General features: G+C 41.1%; 1 protein-coding gene across 6 annotated transcripts in view; it reads right to left on the bottom strand.

The window, feature by feature from the left end:
• Positions 1–10,699: 10,699 nt before the first annotated feature.
• Positions 10,700–16,345, bottom strand: part of TNFAIP8 (TNF alpha induced protein 8) — a 122,672-nt gene continuing 117,026 nt past the window's right edge. For 4 of the 6 annotated variants that reach the window (XM_015140625.3, XM_078003879.1, XM_015140624.3 and 1 more), the window contains exon 2: positions 10,700–12,349. In XM_015140625.3, the coding sequence (XP_014996111.1) occupies positions 11,784–12,349 (566 nt within the window). In that variant the 3' untranslated portion in view covers positions 10,700–11,783. 6 annotated transcript variants of the gene reach the window in all.

The following is a 16,345-nucleotide window of genomic DNA, read 5'->3' as shown; positions in this document are numbered from 1 at the left end:
TTTCAGCATATACTTATAAGCACCATGATCATCATCATCCCACACAGTACTTGGTGTTTGGTGTTTATCAAGCCTCAGAACCATTGTTGGCTTGATTGTTGACATTAGGCTCAAGTGAGCAAGGAGCTGAGAGTGGTATTACACTCTTATCTTTGACTTTACAACACACCTGGGAGAGCATCCTCATGGTGTTTGCTGCCTAAAATTGGCAGTCAGTCAGTCTTAGAGATTATTTAAAAATATTTGATGAATCTTATGAGTAAAAGAAACCAGACACTAAAGAGTGTACATATACTGAATGATTCCATTTACATGAAGTTCAAAAATAGGCAAAACAAATCTCTAGAAGTCAAAATAGTGGTTACCTTGGGTGGGGGACTTCTGGGTGACAGAAATGTTCTGCTTTTTAATGTGGTTGCTAGTTAATAGGTATGTTAACTCTGTGAGAAATTTCTCGAACTGTACACTTATGATTTTCTATATATTGTACTTCAGTAAGTTTACTGAGAAGAAGAGGAAGAAGAAGATGAGGAAGAGAAAGAAGAAAAGGGAAGAAGAGAAAGAGGAGGCAAGGAGGAAGAGGAGGGAAATAAATGAAAGAAAGAACTAAAGGAAATGCATGGAATTTAAAACAAAAAAGCACGCAAAAAAAATAAGCACCTGAAAAGACATTCAATATCATAATTAAAAATCACAATGCGATATCACCACCCACTTATTAGAACAGCTAAGTAAACAATAATGGTAATGTCAAACAATGGCAAGCACATGGAGCAACAGTCTCTCATACCTCGCTGGTGTGAATATAAAACAGCACAGCCGCCCTGGAAAATAATTTTTGCAGTCTTTACCATACGATTCAGCAATCACACTCTTGGGTATTTATTCCAGAGAAATGAAAAATTATGTTCACACGAAAGCCTATAGATGAATATTCATAGCAGTTTTATTCAGGCTAGAAAAATACTGGAAACAACCCAAATATCCTTCAATGGGTGAGTGGTTGAATAAACTGTAGTGCATCCATGCAATAGAATACTGCTCCGCAATAAAAAGAAATCAATTACTGATACATGCAACAACCTGGCTGCGTCTCAAGGGTATTATGCTTAGTTAAAAAAAAAAAAAAAAAAGCCAGTCTGAAAAGATTACAACCGTATGGTTCCATTTATAGAACAGTGAAAACTAAATAAGTCTGTAGTCTAGCACCAATATACCAGTGCCAATTCCTGGTTTTGATATTGTATTATATTACAGGTCACCATTTGACAAAGCTGGATGAGGGGGCACAGGTCTCTTTGTACTATTTTTACAACTTCTTATGAGTCTATAACAATTTTTTTAAGTTTAAAAGAAAAAGAAGAATCTTTGACCCTGTCCAATTTGAATTAGGCCCACACCTGTTTATGAATGCCGCTCCCCTCAGGCAGGGCTGGAACTCCCCAACTCCTGTAGTTTAATGTGAAGCACGGTCAGCGGAAAACCCAAGTACATTTACAGAAAATACTCTCAAACGATAAGGGAAAGGAGCAACCAAACCATGCTTCCTAGACACTCTGGTTGATCTCTTGCTCCTTGGGCTTGCGATGATTTATGTGACGAGAACCACATCAACTTAGAACTTAAGGCTCTTTTCCTAAAATAGGAATCTTTATATATGAATGGGAAGATTTTCTTGGATGTTATGAGAACTAAACAGAGGAATTAAAGATGAGCTATTTAGGGAAAACAGATGTATTGAAATTACCATTGGAAAAAGACTGAAAAGTTTAGTTTGTCTTGAATTCCAAACTCAATTCTTGCTGACAGTAACCAGGAAGTCAGAGCCTCCTACCAAGACAGTAGCTTTCCCTTTCCTTAAACTGAAAGGAGTGGGGAGCCAACGTCCTGTTGGTGGGGTCGCTTCTTTTAGAGTCTGGGGGAGGGGAGTGGCAAGACGGAGTCTCCCTCTGTCGCCCAGGCTGGAGTGCAGTGGCGCGATTTCTGCTCACTACAAGCTCCACCTCCCAGGTTTACGCCATGCTCCCGCCTCAGCCTCCCGAGTAGCTGGGACTACAGGCGCCCGCCACCACGCCCGGCTCATTTTTTGTATTTTTTAGTAGAGACAGGGTTTCACCGTGTTAGCCAGGATGGTCTCGATCTCCTGACCTTGTGATCCGCCCGCCTCGGCCTCCCAAAGTGCTGGGATTACAGGCGTGAGCCACCGCGCCCGACCAACATAGGGTAGGTTTTTAAGCAATCAGCCATGTTTATATTATTGTTCTTGGTTGAAATTACACAGTTTAGTCAAGAGATGACAGTTTTTAAAACTAAAACTGAAGTTTTCAGTTTTTAGCCCATATTTTCGTAAAATTCTTTCATGAATTAGCAAGTGTCAGGAAGTCTTGTAATTCACTCAAAAAAGAACCTTACACTCCAGCTCTCTGAATGTAAGGGAGAATGCAAAGAAAAAGATCCTTGTCTTGTCTGGAGCCCCAGGGAAAGCCACTAGGGATAAGATACAGCCTCAGCCCCACACTGCGCTTCCTCCTCAGGGCTGTGTTCCTGGACTTGATCGCCAATCATTTGCCAGCAAGAGGACGGATTGTTTTGTTAATGTTTCTTCTGCAAGACTCAGGGAGCTCAGGGTAGTCATAGGGACAAGCCAACAGACAGAACCAAATGGTGAGCAGTACCCACTGAGATCTGGGTTGATGGCATGGCCAGTCACAGACTGAACCTCTTCAACCATGTACTTCCGTGTCCTGGCCTGAGGGGTCAGGGGACACCCATATGCTTCACTGGACACAAGGATATGAAGTCAGAGTTTATGCAGCTTCACAAATCAGGCTGCAATCTAATTTCTAGATAAATTGTTTTAAAATGTTAAAAGCATCTCTCATGTTGCTATTACTCAGATAGTCCCAAGAATCAGAATATTAAATAAGATGTTACTTAAATGTTGATTAAAAATTAGTTGGGTGTGGTGGCAAGCGCCTAATGTCCTAGGAGGCTGAGGCAGGAGGATCGTTTGAGCCCAGGAGGCCAAGGCTGCAGTGAGCTACAATCACACCACTGTACTCTAGCCTGGGCGACAGAGCAAAACCCTGTTTTTTAACAAATCAAACCAAAAAAAGTGATTAAAATGTTATTTTACATTCTTCCATTCAGTAGAATTTATAATCTACATTTTGCCAGGGGCTTTTTATAACCATTATTATTTTGAATGAAAAAAAAAAAACAACTTGTAAACTTTTTTTTTTTTTGAGATAATTGTTTCACTCTGTGGCCCAGCCTGGAGTACAGTGGCAAGATCCCGGCTAACAGCAACCTCTGCCTCCCAGGCTCAAGTCATCCAAGCTATCCTCCCACTTCCACCTCCAGAGTAGCTGGGACTACAGGTGCACGTCACCACGCCCAGCTAATTTTTGTATTTTTAGTAGAGACAGGTTTTGCCATGTTGCCCAGGCTGGTCTTGAACTCCTGGGCTCAGGTGACTCGCCCACCTCCCAAAGTGCTGGGATTACAGGTGTGAGCCACTGGGCCCAGGCCCATTTTTTCTTTAACTTACACTATGTCTCATATACCACCTCCCCCACCTGCCCCCAACACACATACTTGCCATTGATTTTGAAAAAGAAATTGGTCACTACTTTGAACTTACTGCTTTTAAAATATCAGTTTAAAGCTCAAAACACTGTTTGAAAATTCTTACATCAGAAAGCCTATGCTGGGCTAAGAAAGCCTTTCTTAGGTTCATCTACATCACGGGAAGCCCCATTTGGTATTAAGTTACTTGTGCATTGTCAGCGTCCCCACCAGTCCATAAAGAACTAGGTGTCACTGCGTAGTTCCAGGGTACAGCCTGGCATTAGGCACATAGTAGCTGTTCAATCTTCATTTCTTAAATTATATACATTAACTTGTCAGGACTCTCACATGTTCACATGGACAAGAATGTATTTATTAACTACATTCAGGTGAGTCCACGCTTACTTTATATATTTGTTTCCAATTAAAAACAAACAATTGTCCTGAAGAACTCCAGACTCCCTAAGTATTCTGTCTTTGCTGGAGCCAAGAGGGTGGGAAACAATCATACGGCATCTAGTCTCCGAAGACGGCCTCAAAGAGCCATGCATCCCAGAATTCACACCCGTGTGTAGTTCCTCCCGTACTAAACCCAGGTTGAGCCTGTGTGCAGTAAAGGATTAACTCAACAGGACTGGGAAGTTCCAACCCTGCAAATTCCAAAGAAAGGACTGGCCCCTGACTAGATCTTGGGAGATAATCTCTAAGCCCTTGGAATAGTGCTTGATAAGAATGCCTTTGTATACCTGGGGCTTGAGCCGTGACACATTGTTTATGCTAACAATGTGATTTATGATATTCACCTGGAGATCTGGGCCATCCTGTTTCAGTTTGACTTCTGGAGGGGCTGTAGCCTGAGTAACTAAGGTTAGTCATGTGAGTGCTCCATGCCTCGTTAACAACCCTGGACACCAAGGCTCGGCTGAGCTTCCCTGGTTGGCAATATTTTGTACGTTGTCGCACATCATTGCTAGGAAAATTTTGTGTTATCTATAAAATTCTATGGTCGAGGACAGCTGGAAGCTTGCACCTTGGTCTCTCCTGGCCTCTGCCCTATGCGTCTTCTTCCTTTGCTGATTTTAATCTGCATCCTTTTGCTATAATAAACCGTAACTATGAGTATAATAGCTTTTCTGAGATCTCTGAGTCCTTCTAGAGAATCATCAAACCTGAGGGTGTTTGGGGACTCCAGTACAGCCTATGATTTGATTTAACCAGTAGAAAGGGGCAGAAATGATACTGTGCCTGTTCTGGGCATAAGCTTAAGAATGCCTGGAAACTTCTGCTCTTGCACTTTGGGGTGCTCTTAGTAAGTAGTCAGTAGAGACCATGGGGAGAGGAGAGGCCCAGTCATCCAGGTGTCCCAGCCAAATGTCCGTAAAACTCCAGTCCCAGCCATGATCTGACCACAACCACATGAGAGACCCCAAATCAGAGAACTGCCCAGGTGAGCCCCTTCAATCCACAGAATCATGAGGGGGAAGAAAATGGTTGTTGTTTTAAACCACTAAATTTTGGGGTGGCTTGTAATACAGCAGTGGATAACTAAAACCAGCATGAATAATCAAATGATTTAAGAGATTCAGAATTTAATTGGTTAAGAGATGATACATAAGTAGCTGCTAGAAATCATTACTTTCAACAACTCAACCCAAAACAATTTTCCTAAATTGAAAGTAAAAGACAGTATTTTTCTTAAGGAGACTGGAATTGAACAAAATTCTCTCGGGCTGCTGAAGTCTGCTGCTTCATTTATTGTAGACTCAGGCTTCTTTTTGTTGCTGATTTGGAAACAGTGAAAGGCCACCAGTAAACAATACCTCACATAGGAATAGCCTTCAGGAGGCCTCAGAGCCTTCCATGCTTTTAAAAATTTTTATCTTTAAAATGAGAATACGAGGTAATTGCTTTTATGCAAGTTTCAGAGACAACGTGAGCGAGCTCCCTGGCAGGCAGAAGCTGGATGTCCTGGTTTCCTGACTGCTCCCACAAATGCCCTCTGTACCCTGCTGGGTTCCACCTGGCCACACTCCAGTGCCTCTCCCGGAGGAAGGCATGCCAAATTCCTGACACATGGCGTTTGAAAATACCATGGAACGTTTCCACTCGTGGATTTCACTATGTTCTCCAGTGAGTATTTTAGCAAGCTAAAAATGTGACTCCTCAGTCATGAGAACACCAAATCCATACGATTCGAAAACAGCAACAATGCTGGAACTTTGATCTAATTATCAGCAAGTCCTCTTCCAGGAGATTAAATGTCTTAGAATATTTTATAATTTGCTTAGCGGGTATTTATCCTTTAGTGAAAACCAGTGGTCTTCAAAGAGAGCAGCAAAAGATGCTGACAAGTCATTTAAATGGCTGAGTGGTTACTCTTGCTGGCCTAATAAAAGTCCATTTCTAGGAAGATGAAACCTGAGCTTCTTGTAAATCATCAATTATCCCAGATAATGGTAACAATATAGATATTTATACTCTGGGTTTTGATTTCCATGCCTTGTGTTTCAACTTCACATCAGGAAGGTTTTTAAAAATTTATTTATTTATTTATTTTGAGATGGAGTTTTTTTTTTTTTTTTTTTTTTTTGAGACGGAGTCTCGCTCTGCCGCCCAGGCTGGAGTGCAGTGGCCGGATCTCAGCTCACTGCAAGCTCCGCCTCCCGGGTTCCCGCCATTCTCCTGCCTCAGCCTCCCTAGTAGCTGGGACTACAGGCGCCCGCCACCGCGCCCGGCTAGTTTTTTGTATTTTTTAGTAGAGACGGGGTTTCACCGTTTTAGCCAGGATGGTCTCGATCTCCTGACCTCGTGATCCGCCCGTCTCGGCCTCCCAAAGTGCTGGGATTACAGGCTTGAGCCACCGTGCCCGGCCCCTTTTTTTTTTTTGAGATGAAGTCTCACTCTTGTTGCCCAGGCTGGAGTGCAATGGTGCCATCTTGGCTCCCTGCAACCTCTGTCTCCCAGGTTCAAGCGATTCTCCTGCCTCAGCCTCCGAAGTAGCTGGGATTACAGGCATGTGCCACTACACCTGGCTAATTTTGTACTTTTAGTAGAGATGCGGTTTCACTATGTTGGTCAGGCTGATCTTGAACTCCTGACCTCAGATGCTCCACCCGCCTCAGCCTCCCAAAGTGCTGGGATTACAGGCGTGAGCCACCACACTCGGCCTGGCAGTTTTAAATGAATGAATTCATCTGTAAGCTTTTGAATGGAAAAATCAAAGTAGAAAGAAGCATATTGTCCTACATCATTTTACAAATCAAAACATACTTAAATTGTCTTTCTTGTGTTAAGAACCAACCCCAAGTGCCTGATCAGCTACTTTGTTTCCATGAGGGAGAAATACAGTTATGCAGCTGATGTCAGGGAAGGTGGAGAATTTCCTCAGCCACCCATGAAGAAAGATAGGCCCTTATCCACTGGCTGTCTAATCTTAGAAAGATCTCATGGAGATATGGTGGACGTAGAGCACAATCCTCTATCCCTGAAGAACATTTTCCAAAGCACAGATGTTTTCTCTTAATTGTGAATGCTGGCTGACTTGTCCATATCCTTTCTCAGGGCTCAGCAGATGGTACGATTTGGGACTGACTTGTTCCCTATAACGTGAGGCTGATGTTCTTTGCTACGTGGAAAACACATCTTTGGTGAGACAGAAATGAATCAATATTACACAAAAATGTTTCCATTTCTGGAATTTCCCTGAGATAAAAATATCTTTCTGGCTTTGGGTATACATAAGTGACCGTGAGGACGCTTAGTAAAAGAGAAAACAGATTTTCAAGACTTTGTGGTGATGGTGATTATATGGGATTATAAGTAAAGATTTTCCTGTTGTATCATTTTGGAAACAAAAAGTTGACTCATTTTCTGGTTAATGCTTCAATATTTTCATTAGGGAGTTTCTATAAAGTCTTTATCTGAATCACAGAAAGTACAGTTATTTCAGAGGTAGGATAAAATTTTATCTGTCATAAACAGCACTGCGTACTAAAACCTGCTGAGTTTAACAAATCACCTAGAAGTCCAATGCTCAAGAATGCAATATATCAAGTAAAACACTGAAAAGTTCAACTATAATGCAAGTGTGGAAGTGCAAGATTGACTAAAACTTTTAAATATTATCATTTCTATTAACATGCTAATTAAATTCATTTTATTGGAGTATTTTAAGTTCCTAGCAATTGAATAGCACTTTTTACTACAAATATTTCATCATTTGGATAAACATATTCTTTTATTTACCATTTGTCAGGTTTTGTATGCTAAACTGCAACTGCTTATATATGCTGATCAAGTATCTCAAGGATAAATTAAAACTCTTAGTAAAAATCCAACTGACTGGTACAGACCACAAAAAGTACTATTTTAAGCCTTTGGGGGCTTAAAAATTGTGTGTGTCTGTGTTTATTTACATGGTGGGAGAAAAAGAACCCTCCAGGTAATTGTGAATGGGACACTGTTATATAAGAGTTAAAAAAGCACTATTTCTGTACAATTGAAGTTCCTAACTCATGCTTTACTTTTTTTTTTTTTTTAGGCTTTTGCAATTTTTATTGTGGAGATGTATTTATATTGTTAGTTTCAGGATATCTCAGGCAGAGTTTTGCTTGTTGACCAGGCCGGAGTGCAGTGGTGCAATCTCGGCTCACTGCAACCTCTGCCTCCCAGGTTCCAGCGATTCTCCTGTCCACGTAGCTGGGATTACAGGTGCCCGCTACCACATCTGGCTAATTTTGTGTATTTTTAGTAGCAATGGGGTTTCACCACATTGGGCAGGCTGGTCTCGAACTCCTCACCTCAAGTGATCCTCCCACCTCGGCCTCTCAAAGTTCTGGGCTTACAGGTGTGAGCCACTGCACCCACCCCATGCTTTAGTCTTAAACTAATTTTGAGTTGTACATGAAAGGCCTAATAATCAGAAAAAGACTATTTTTTAACTTACCTGCTCAAATATTTTGAACCTCAGAATCTGGAAAATAATGTTGAAGTTTGAAACTGATGCCATGCCAACTCTGGGGAGCACAGTACTGAACTGCTGCTTCCTTGTCTTGGTGAATGCACATCGAGTGCCTTGTCGTCCTCTGAACCCACCACCGCTAGGGACTGCTATGGGGGAGGAGCTCACTGCACCTCAGAAGTCAATGTTCAAAGTCACTGTGATGACCTGGAAGTGAAGTTCCACAAGAGACACAAAGCTGAGGCACAAGATGCCCCCAAGGTGGGAGTCATGTTGAAAACTTGGCAAAATGTCTTTGTACAAAATCTACGCAGCTTTAGAGAACAGGCCAGACCTGTGCTGACTTAGGTACTGCCTAAAATGTCACTATATGAGGAACCATTTCAGTAGCATACTACCCACGCTTCTCTGAGCCAAGGATGTTCCTAGCATTGCCTTTAGTCTTATCTTTAAGTGAAAATAAGGTTTTATACATATTCCGGCTGGGACACCTTGGGCACATGTGACCTCAGGAAATTCCTTAACTTCTCTTCCCTTAATTTCCTTATCTATAAAATGGTGAAGATTATGGCAGGAATTAAATGAGTTAATGTGCCTGGCACATAATACAAACTCTGTTAGCTGTCCATTAGTATTTTCATCCACTTATCATATCCACTCATAATTTTTGCAGAGAAACCATCAGCACAAAATAAAACCAATTACAACCCAATTTTTTTCAAAATGTGAAGAGAAACCATTTTATAAAAAGGTTCATAGGACTCCCCAAATTAATATAAACTTGGCGCAGATTTATATACCCTAAGCACATGGAGATTCTTCCCAGCTCCCACACTCCTTGCCACCCTAAATGCTCAAGGGGAGTCCTATTGTATTAGAAATGAACTTGCTAATCACAACTTTGGACCTGATCCTTCCAAGGCATGCTTTTCAGGCACAGGACTGGTAAGGAGATGGGTCCCCTCCAGAAAATGCTGAGAGATGGTAGCAAACAGAATTCCCTTCTTCGGTCTACTCCTCACTGCCTTCCCTCTGTGGGAGATGAAGCATTGCTCCCCGCATGCCATGCACATTTGATTGCTAGCTTGCTGGCACAACCCTATGATCCAGTGTGTCCAGATAGATCCAGATTTCTCCCTCCGTACGTTTTCTCTCTCTGGTTGGTCCTGTCTATAGCTAGAGATGAGCAAGAAGCATCCATCGGCTGCTCAGGCCCTTCATTTCCCATACCTCTGCTGAGTGAGATCTGGAGAAAAGATCTCCAGTCAGTAGCTGACACCCCCCATCACATTCTCAGCCTTCACATGTGAGAAAAACAGCTAATCAAGGAACACTACTGAATTCCATTTATAAGCCACTTAGCAAGTTATGAAGCTAGAAGGGTCATTTCTGTGGTCACTGTGTTAATGTTACAATATACACTGATCACCTACTGGCTCTAGGAAGTGAGAATGATACTTTCAGTTCAAATCTTAGTGTCAGGATTTAATATCAAACAGGAAGAAACTCTACACCTTTGCTGCTTGTCTTAGCCAAACAAATGAGGGTGTCAGAGAAACTGACCACCCCCTGTAGGCTGAAATGGGTTAGAGCAGATCTCAACTTCTGGAATTTTTAGTTGTGGAACCTTTCCTGGTAAACTATTATTTTAACATCAATACTCTGGAAGGCAGGCAAATTTAAGACAAGAGAGTACACTAAATCATAGACAGAGTGGCTCGCACCTGTAATCCCAACACTTTGGGAGGCCGAGGCAGGCAGATCACTTGAGGTCAGGAGTCCAAGACCAGCCTGGGCAACATGGTGAAACCCCATCTCGACTAATAATACAAAAATTAGCCGGGTGTGGTGGTGCACGCCTGTAATCCCAGCTACTTAGGAGGCAGAGGCAGGAGAATCGCTTGTAGCTGGGAGGCAGAGGTTGCGGTGAGCCAAAATTGTGCCACTACACTCTAGCCCAGACGACAGAGCGAGACTCAAAAAAAAAAAAAAAAAAAAAAAAATCATAGACACAGTGACAATGGAAATATTTATTGCTGCTGGTTGGGTCTGTCATTTCCTAGAGGACATAGCTGGCCAGCAGATTTTCATTTCTTTTTTACAAAATAAGCAAATGCCTACTTTATTATTTACACACAGAAAATTATATAGAAACACCACACAAACTGCTTGAAATGCAAATATTTTTTGGTTTACTCATCAAAGTAAAAAATAACAAAAACCTTATCAGTTAAATAAAAAAGTGACATTCTTTTTCAAACCTTCTTAAACACTGAAATGCATTCATTTTTGTGCTCATGTTCTTTAACAACATCATTTCTCCCCTTTTGCCCCTCATTCCCCTAAATTGTTTCAATGAGTTCATCTGTAAAATGAAGATTGTCATCTTTCTTAATGCTACTTACTTTTTATTATCTCAGTATCAAGACCAATCTAGATTTTGTCTCTTACATATGAAATGGATGTAAAAAATGAAAAATTCACCAGCACATTTTAAGATAACATAAAAGAAGCCCTAAGCAAGCACTTCAAGGCAATGACACACCATTACATTTCTGAAAAATTTAAATATCATTGGTACTTAAAAGTAGAACTCAACTCCAGAAGCATATTCTTATATTGGACATTATTCATAATAGATCATATACTTCATTTCCACAGTACTGATTTCAGATAAGCCATTTTTTTGTTTGTTTGTTTTTTGTCGAGGATTGACTACCTCAGACTTAAATCTTGAATGTCAATGACTCAATCTTTAACAAAACAGTCAGCTGTAAGCTGTAGACATGAAAATTGAATTGTTTCAAAAGGAGCAATGATAGCAAGAGGAAGTTCTTGGCATTTTAAGAAAAGTACGTATACATAGCAAGAAATGAAAGTAAATCAAAATACATAGCTTTGTACATGTTAGAAATATCCAATGTGCCACCAACACAACAATTGCCCTATAAAAAAGTCCTCAGGTCTGGAGCTATCTGTATTTTTCTTTGTGTAACTACATTTGCATTACCCAACCACATATCTCTCCCATGGTCTGTTACCCGTTTGGAAGCTTTTAACCAGAATTTTTGGCAATATGCTTTTCTTCAAATAAAACAAGCCTTCAAATAAATCATTATGTCTGACAACTGAATTGGGCAAAGTCTTTCTGAAATATGTGTAATCTTTAGAAAATTCTTCTTTTTTCCTTCATAAATCAGCAGTGCTCCATCTTCAAATCAATCACGATCAGTCACAATCTTAACTCATGCGCTCATATGTTCTCTTCATCCAACATTTTGTTGATACCATCACATAGTTTTTGTAAGTGAGGTTTAAAATTCCCAAAAGGATTATACAAGGCAGCCAAAAAGTCACAATCTGAAAAATGATCAAAGACATTATTAACCCGTCCATGTGACTTGGCAGTGAGGTGACGCTGAATGATTTGGTGCAGCATCTCTCTGCATTCATTTAACAGCCTGGATAACACATTCCGGTCAAAGGTATAATCCACCTGGTGGAAACTGACCACGGTCATAGCAAGTTGATGAACTTTCTTCTTAAATTTCTCCATCAGTGCTAGCTCATCTTGATTAAACTGATTATTCCTGTAAAGAATGGCCAGCTTGATGACCGTCTTGATAAGGTTCTTGATGATCTTCTCTGCCTCCTTCTTGTTTTGGGTGTACTCCCTGGTCACTCTGTAGAGCTCATCCAGCACCTCACTACTCGTGTCATCTATTAAGGTGGTGGCGATGGATTTGGACACCATTTTACCCAAGATCTTCTTTTGTGCCTGAACGGCCAGGTTTTTGGAATTAAAGACATCTGTGGCCACTAAAAAAAATAAGAGAGAGGAAAAGAATTAACAATTTGTAGATATCAGCAAGTGAAGCGAACTAAAAACAGGTATTAGGGAGCACTTTTTTCCCTCATTTTCCCACCATTTGTGGTTTGTCTTCCATCTACTGACATTAGTCTCTGTTCAGAAAAGAATTTTTGGCCTGGTGGAGTAGCTCACGCCTGTAATCCCAACACTTTGGGAGGCCGGGGTGGGCGGACCACTTGAGATCAGGAGTTTGAGACCAGCCTGGCCAACATGGGCATGGTGGCAGGAGCCTATAATCCCAGCTACTCAGGAGGCTGAGGCAGAAGAATTGCTTGAACCCAGGAGGTGGAGGTTGCAGTGAGCTGAGATTGCTCTACTGCACTCCAGCCTGGGTGACACAGCAAGACTCTGTCTCAAAACAAACAAAAAATACAAAATCAGCTCTACACCTGTCATCTGGGCAACAGCAACCAGAAGCGATTTAAAAGAAATTCATTTAAATGGAAGAAGAACAAATGGCAAAGCCATAATACTGAGTAAAATGGCAGATTAAGCAAATCAAAAGGAGAGCCTTGTTTTATAATCCAGTTGCAAAAAGTCAAATTTCCCAAGACATTGGCCAGTGCCTACCAATTTGGCTGTCCTAAGTACCTTGAATTTCAACCTCCAAAAGTCGAGTGTTGGAAAGAAGTGCTCCTTGGAGAGCTCATTGTCACTTGCTATTTCTGATGAATGGCCATTGTTTGCTTTACATTTTTATACATTTTGGAGAAATGACCTTTTTCATGAGCTAATGAAATGTGCTACATGAAAAATATACTTTGAAAAAGCTGTTGCTTAGAGTTTACTTTTGGAATTATAACTTCTGACAGATGTTTACAATATACATAATAATGGCTGTACATATTAAATATTAAAGAGACACTATATGTAATCTTCCTAGCTTAGAGCTGGTCAAGGGAAAATGCTCAATAAATGTTTCTTCTCCAAACCAAGTTTACTTCTTTCTACCACAATTTTCCCCACTCCATGCAGGTAGCAATCTTTTTTTTTTTTTTTGAGATGGAGTTTCGCTCTTTTTGCCCAGGCTGGAGTGCAATGGCATGATCTTGGTTCACTGCAACCTCCACCTCCCCGGTTCAAGTGATTCTCACACCTTGGTCTCCAGAGTAGCTGGAATTACAGGCGCCCTCCACCATGCCCGACTAATTTTGTATTTTCAGTAGAGACGGGATTTCACCAGGTTGGCCAGGCTGGTCTCTAACTCCTGACCTCAGGTGATCTGCCCACCTTAGCCTCCCAAAGTGCTGGGATTACAGGCATGAGCCACTGCACCTGGCCCATGTGGCAATCTTTAAACTACTCCTCTACAACTGTGCTTTCTCCTGCTTCTCCTAAGGCTTAAGAACTGCAGTTCTTTGGGTGTCTACTCCATCTCTGAGTCGAGTGGCAACTGTTCTCTCCATATATGCCGGTGTTTAAGCCTAGGCCTGGGTGTCGGAAAGCAATCATTTGGTAATGAAAGATTACAAAGTTTAAAAATACAGATACATACAAATGACTCAAGGCATCAATGATTATATAAGATTATTTCTAGTTTGGATGGGCTGGCATCATTAGGAAGCAAAAAGGCAGCTGCTTCAAAATCCAGACTGGGAGGACACATAAGAAGAGTGACCCCCTTAATCCAGAACTGCCATGTTGGATTTAAAATTGGGGAAAGGTGGGGTGTGGTGGTTCACACCTGCAATCCCAGGACTTTGGTAGACCAAGGTAGTGAGAGGATCGCTTGAGCCCAGGAGTTTGACACCAGCCTCAGCAACATAGTGAAACCCCATCGCAACAAAAAGCTACAAATAAAAAAAAAAAAATTAGCCAGGTGTGGTGGCGTGCACCTGTAGTCCAGTTACTAGGGAGGTGGAGGTGGGAGAATCATCTGAGCCTGGGAAGTTGAGGCTGCAGTGAGCCTTGACTGTACCACTGCACTCCAGGCTGGGCAACAGAGTGAGACCCTGTCTCAGAAAAAAATTAAATTAAAATTCAGTAAAATTGAGGAGAAGAAGAACCAAATCAGATTTGAAATTTGGACCAAAGTAGTTCGTGGTATATAGTAGAGGTAGCTGCAAAATGGTTCCTTATGACCCGAACATCAATTAGAAATACACAGCGCCATCCACAGTGCCATCCACTGAAAGAATGTCTTCACTGATTGAGAAAGGGTCCCCTCACAAATGTCGAAATTTACACTTCTGAAACATGAACTGAAACTGCAGAAGAACTAAAATATATTTTGAAAAAGAGAAGGAAAGTGAAAATGTGTGAGAAACAGCCAACTTTATGTAGAAGTTTCCATCATTTAATGTTTTATGTTTTTATCATTTAAGCAGAAGTCTGTTTCTATTTCTATTCTTCAATTATTTGCAAAAGAGTATAAAGATTAACTCACACTAAAGAATTTATGTCAAAAGAAATGGCACCCACGTCGCTAACAGTACCACATTAAAACCAGGGACCATATTTCATCTCAGAACTCCTGATATAGACCTTGAAAAAAATCAATAAACTTGATTTATATAGGGATACCCAACCATTTTCAGCTACACAGCAAATAAGTAGGATTTCAGTAATATATTTCATATAAAGGTGAAATGTTATTGTGTTTTTAATGTTTTAGAACATGGCACAGTCTACAAATATCTTACCTGGGATTTACTACAAGTCTATCAGTTGGACATACTTTATGTTGTGAAATATTGAAACCAGAGGGAGAGATATTCATAAGATTTCTCCTTTATCCAAGGCTGGACTTTCACGTTTGCACCTCTTCTCAGCTACTTTTCTGATTAAATCTCAATATTCCATTTAACTTCAAACATGGAAAACAAAAACTCTATGACACAGCACTTCAACTTCCTGCAAGACAGTGTGTAAAAGGCAAATCTACTGCCAACTAAGCAAGATCATTCCCTGTTTACTGGTAATCAAGTATGAATCAAGATAGAGAAGTTGATCTCTGAGGCTTTCATATTTGTCCTAGAGGAACTTCAAACCCCCTTCCAGAAACAGCAGCTGTGTCACACTTTCCTTTTATTCTTTGGGTTATTCCAGTAAAGTTGTCTTTTTAAATGAGGTTGAAGCTCTTTGTCCCCCTCCACCATCTGAAGCTCTTTCTCCCCCTCCACCAAGAAGACATGCATAAGTAGATTTATTTTCCAGCATTAGAGAAAGCTTTTTTGAGCCAATTGGGGCTTGTGGCTGAGAGTCTCTGGCCAGGGATGTGTGGTCTGTGCTCATGAAGTATGTTTCTTTTTCTTGCAAATTAACTGCTGTTAGTCATTCCTGTTCAGGCTCATTTGTCAGTTCCACATGCTCTACCAGATCCCTTAAAAGTCTGGTGTATCTCAGAGCTAGTCCTAGACCAAGTTTTTCTCCTTCAGTCTATCCTCACCCCTGTGTGATCTCATCCACTCCCACAGCTTCAGATACCACCCAGGTGCCAGTGACTCCTACAGCTATAACTCAGCCCTGACCTCTTTTCTGGACTCATTTTGTAAATACATTCAAGATTTTTCTTTTCCTTGGCTATTTTGCAGGCATCTCAAATGTACCATATGCAAAACTGATCTTTGATTCTCTCCCGCCTCCCTACTAAGTGCTCCTTTTTCGCTCTTTATGATCTCAATTAACAGCATCCCCTCCAACCTTTTGCTCAATCAAATCAGAGACTTAGGGATCATCCACCATACCATTCTCTCCCTTACCCAGTCCATTATTAAGTTCTTTCTGTTCCACCTTCCTCCCGCATTTCTCTGAATTCTATCCATTTCCCTCCATCTCCATGGACAGCAGCCTAGTCCAAACCCCTTTTAATCTATTTTCACATATCAGCCAGTTTCAAGAAATGAAATTTGCAAATGGGGCCAGGCGCAGTGGCTCATGCCTGTAATCCCAGCACTTTAGGACGATAAGGTGGGAGGATCACTTGAGCCCAGGAGTTCGAGACC

Source organism: Macaca mulatta, chromosome 6 (genome assembly GCF_049350105.2).
Source record: "Macaca mulatta isolate MMU2019108-1 chromosome 6, T2T-MMU8v2.0, whole genome shotgun sequence".
In the NCBI taxonomy this organism is placed as follows: domain Eukaryota; kingdom Metazoa; phylum Chordata; class Mammalia; order Primates; family Cercopithecidae; genus Macaca; species Macaca mulatta.
The sequence above is the reverse complement of the archived record's forward strand: the minus strand, read 5'-3'. Positions and strand labels throughout refer to the sequence as shown.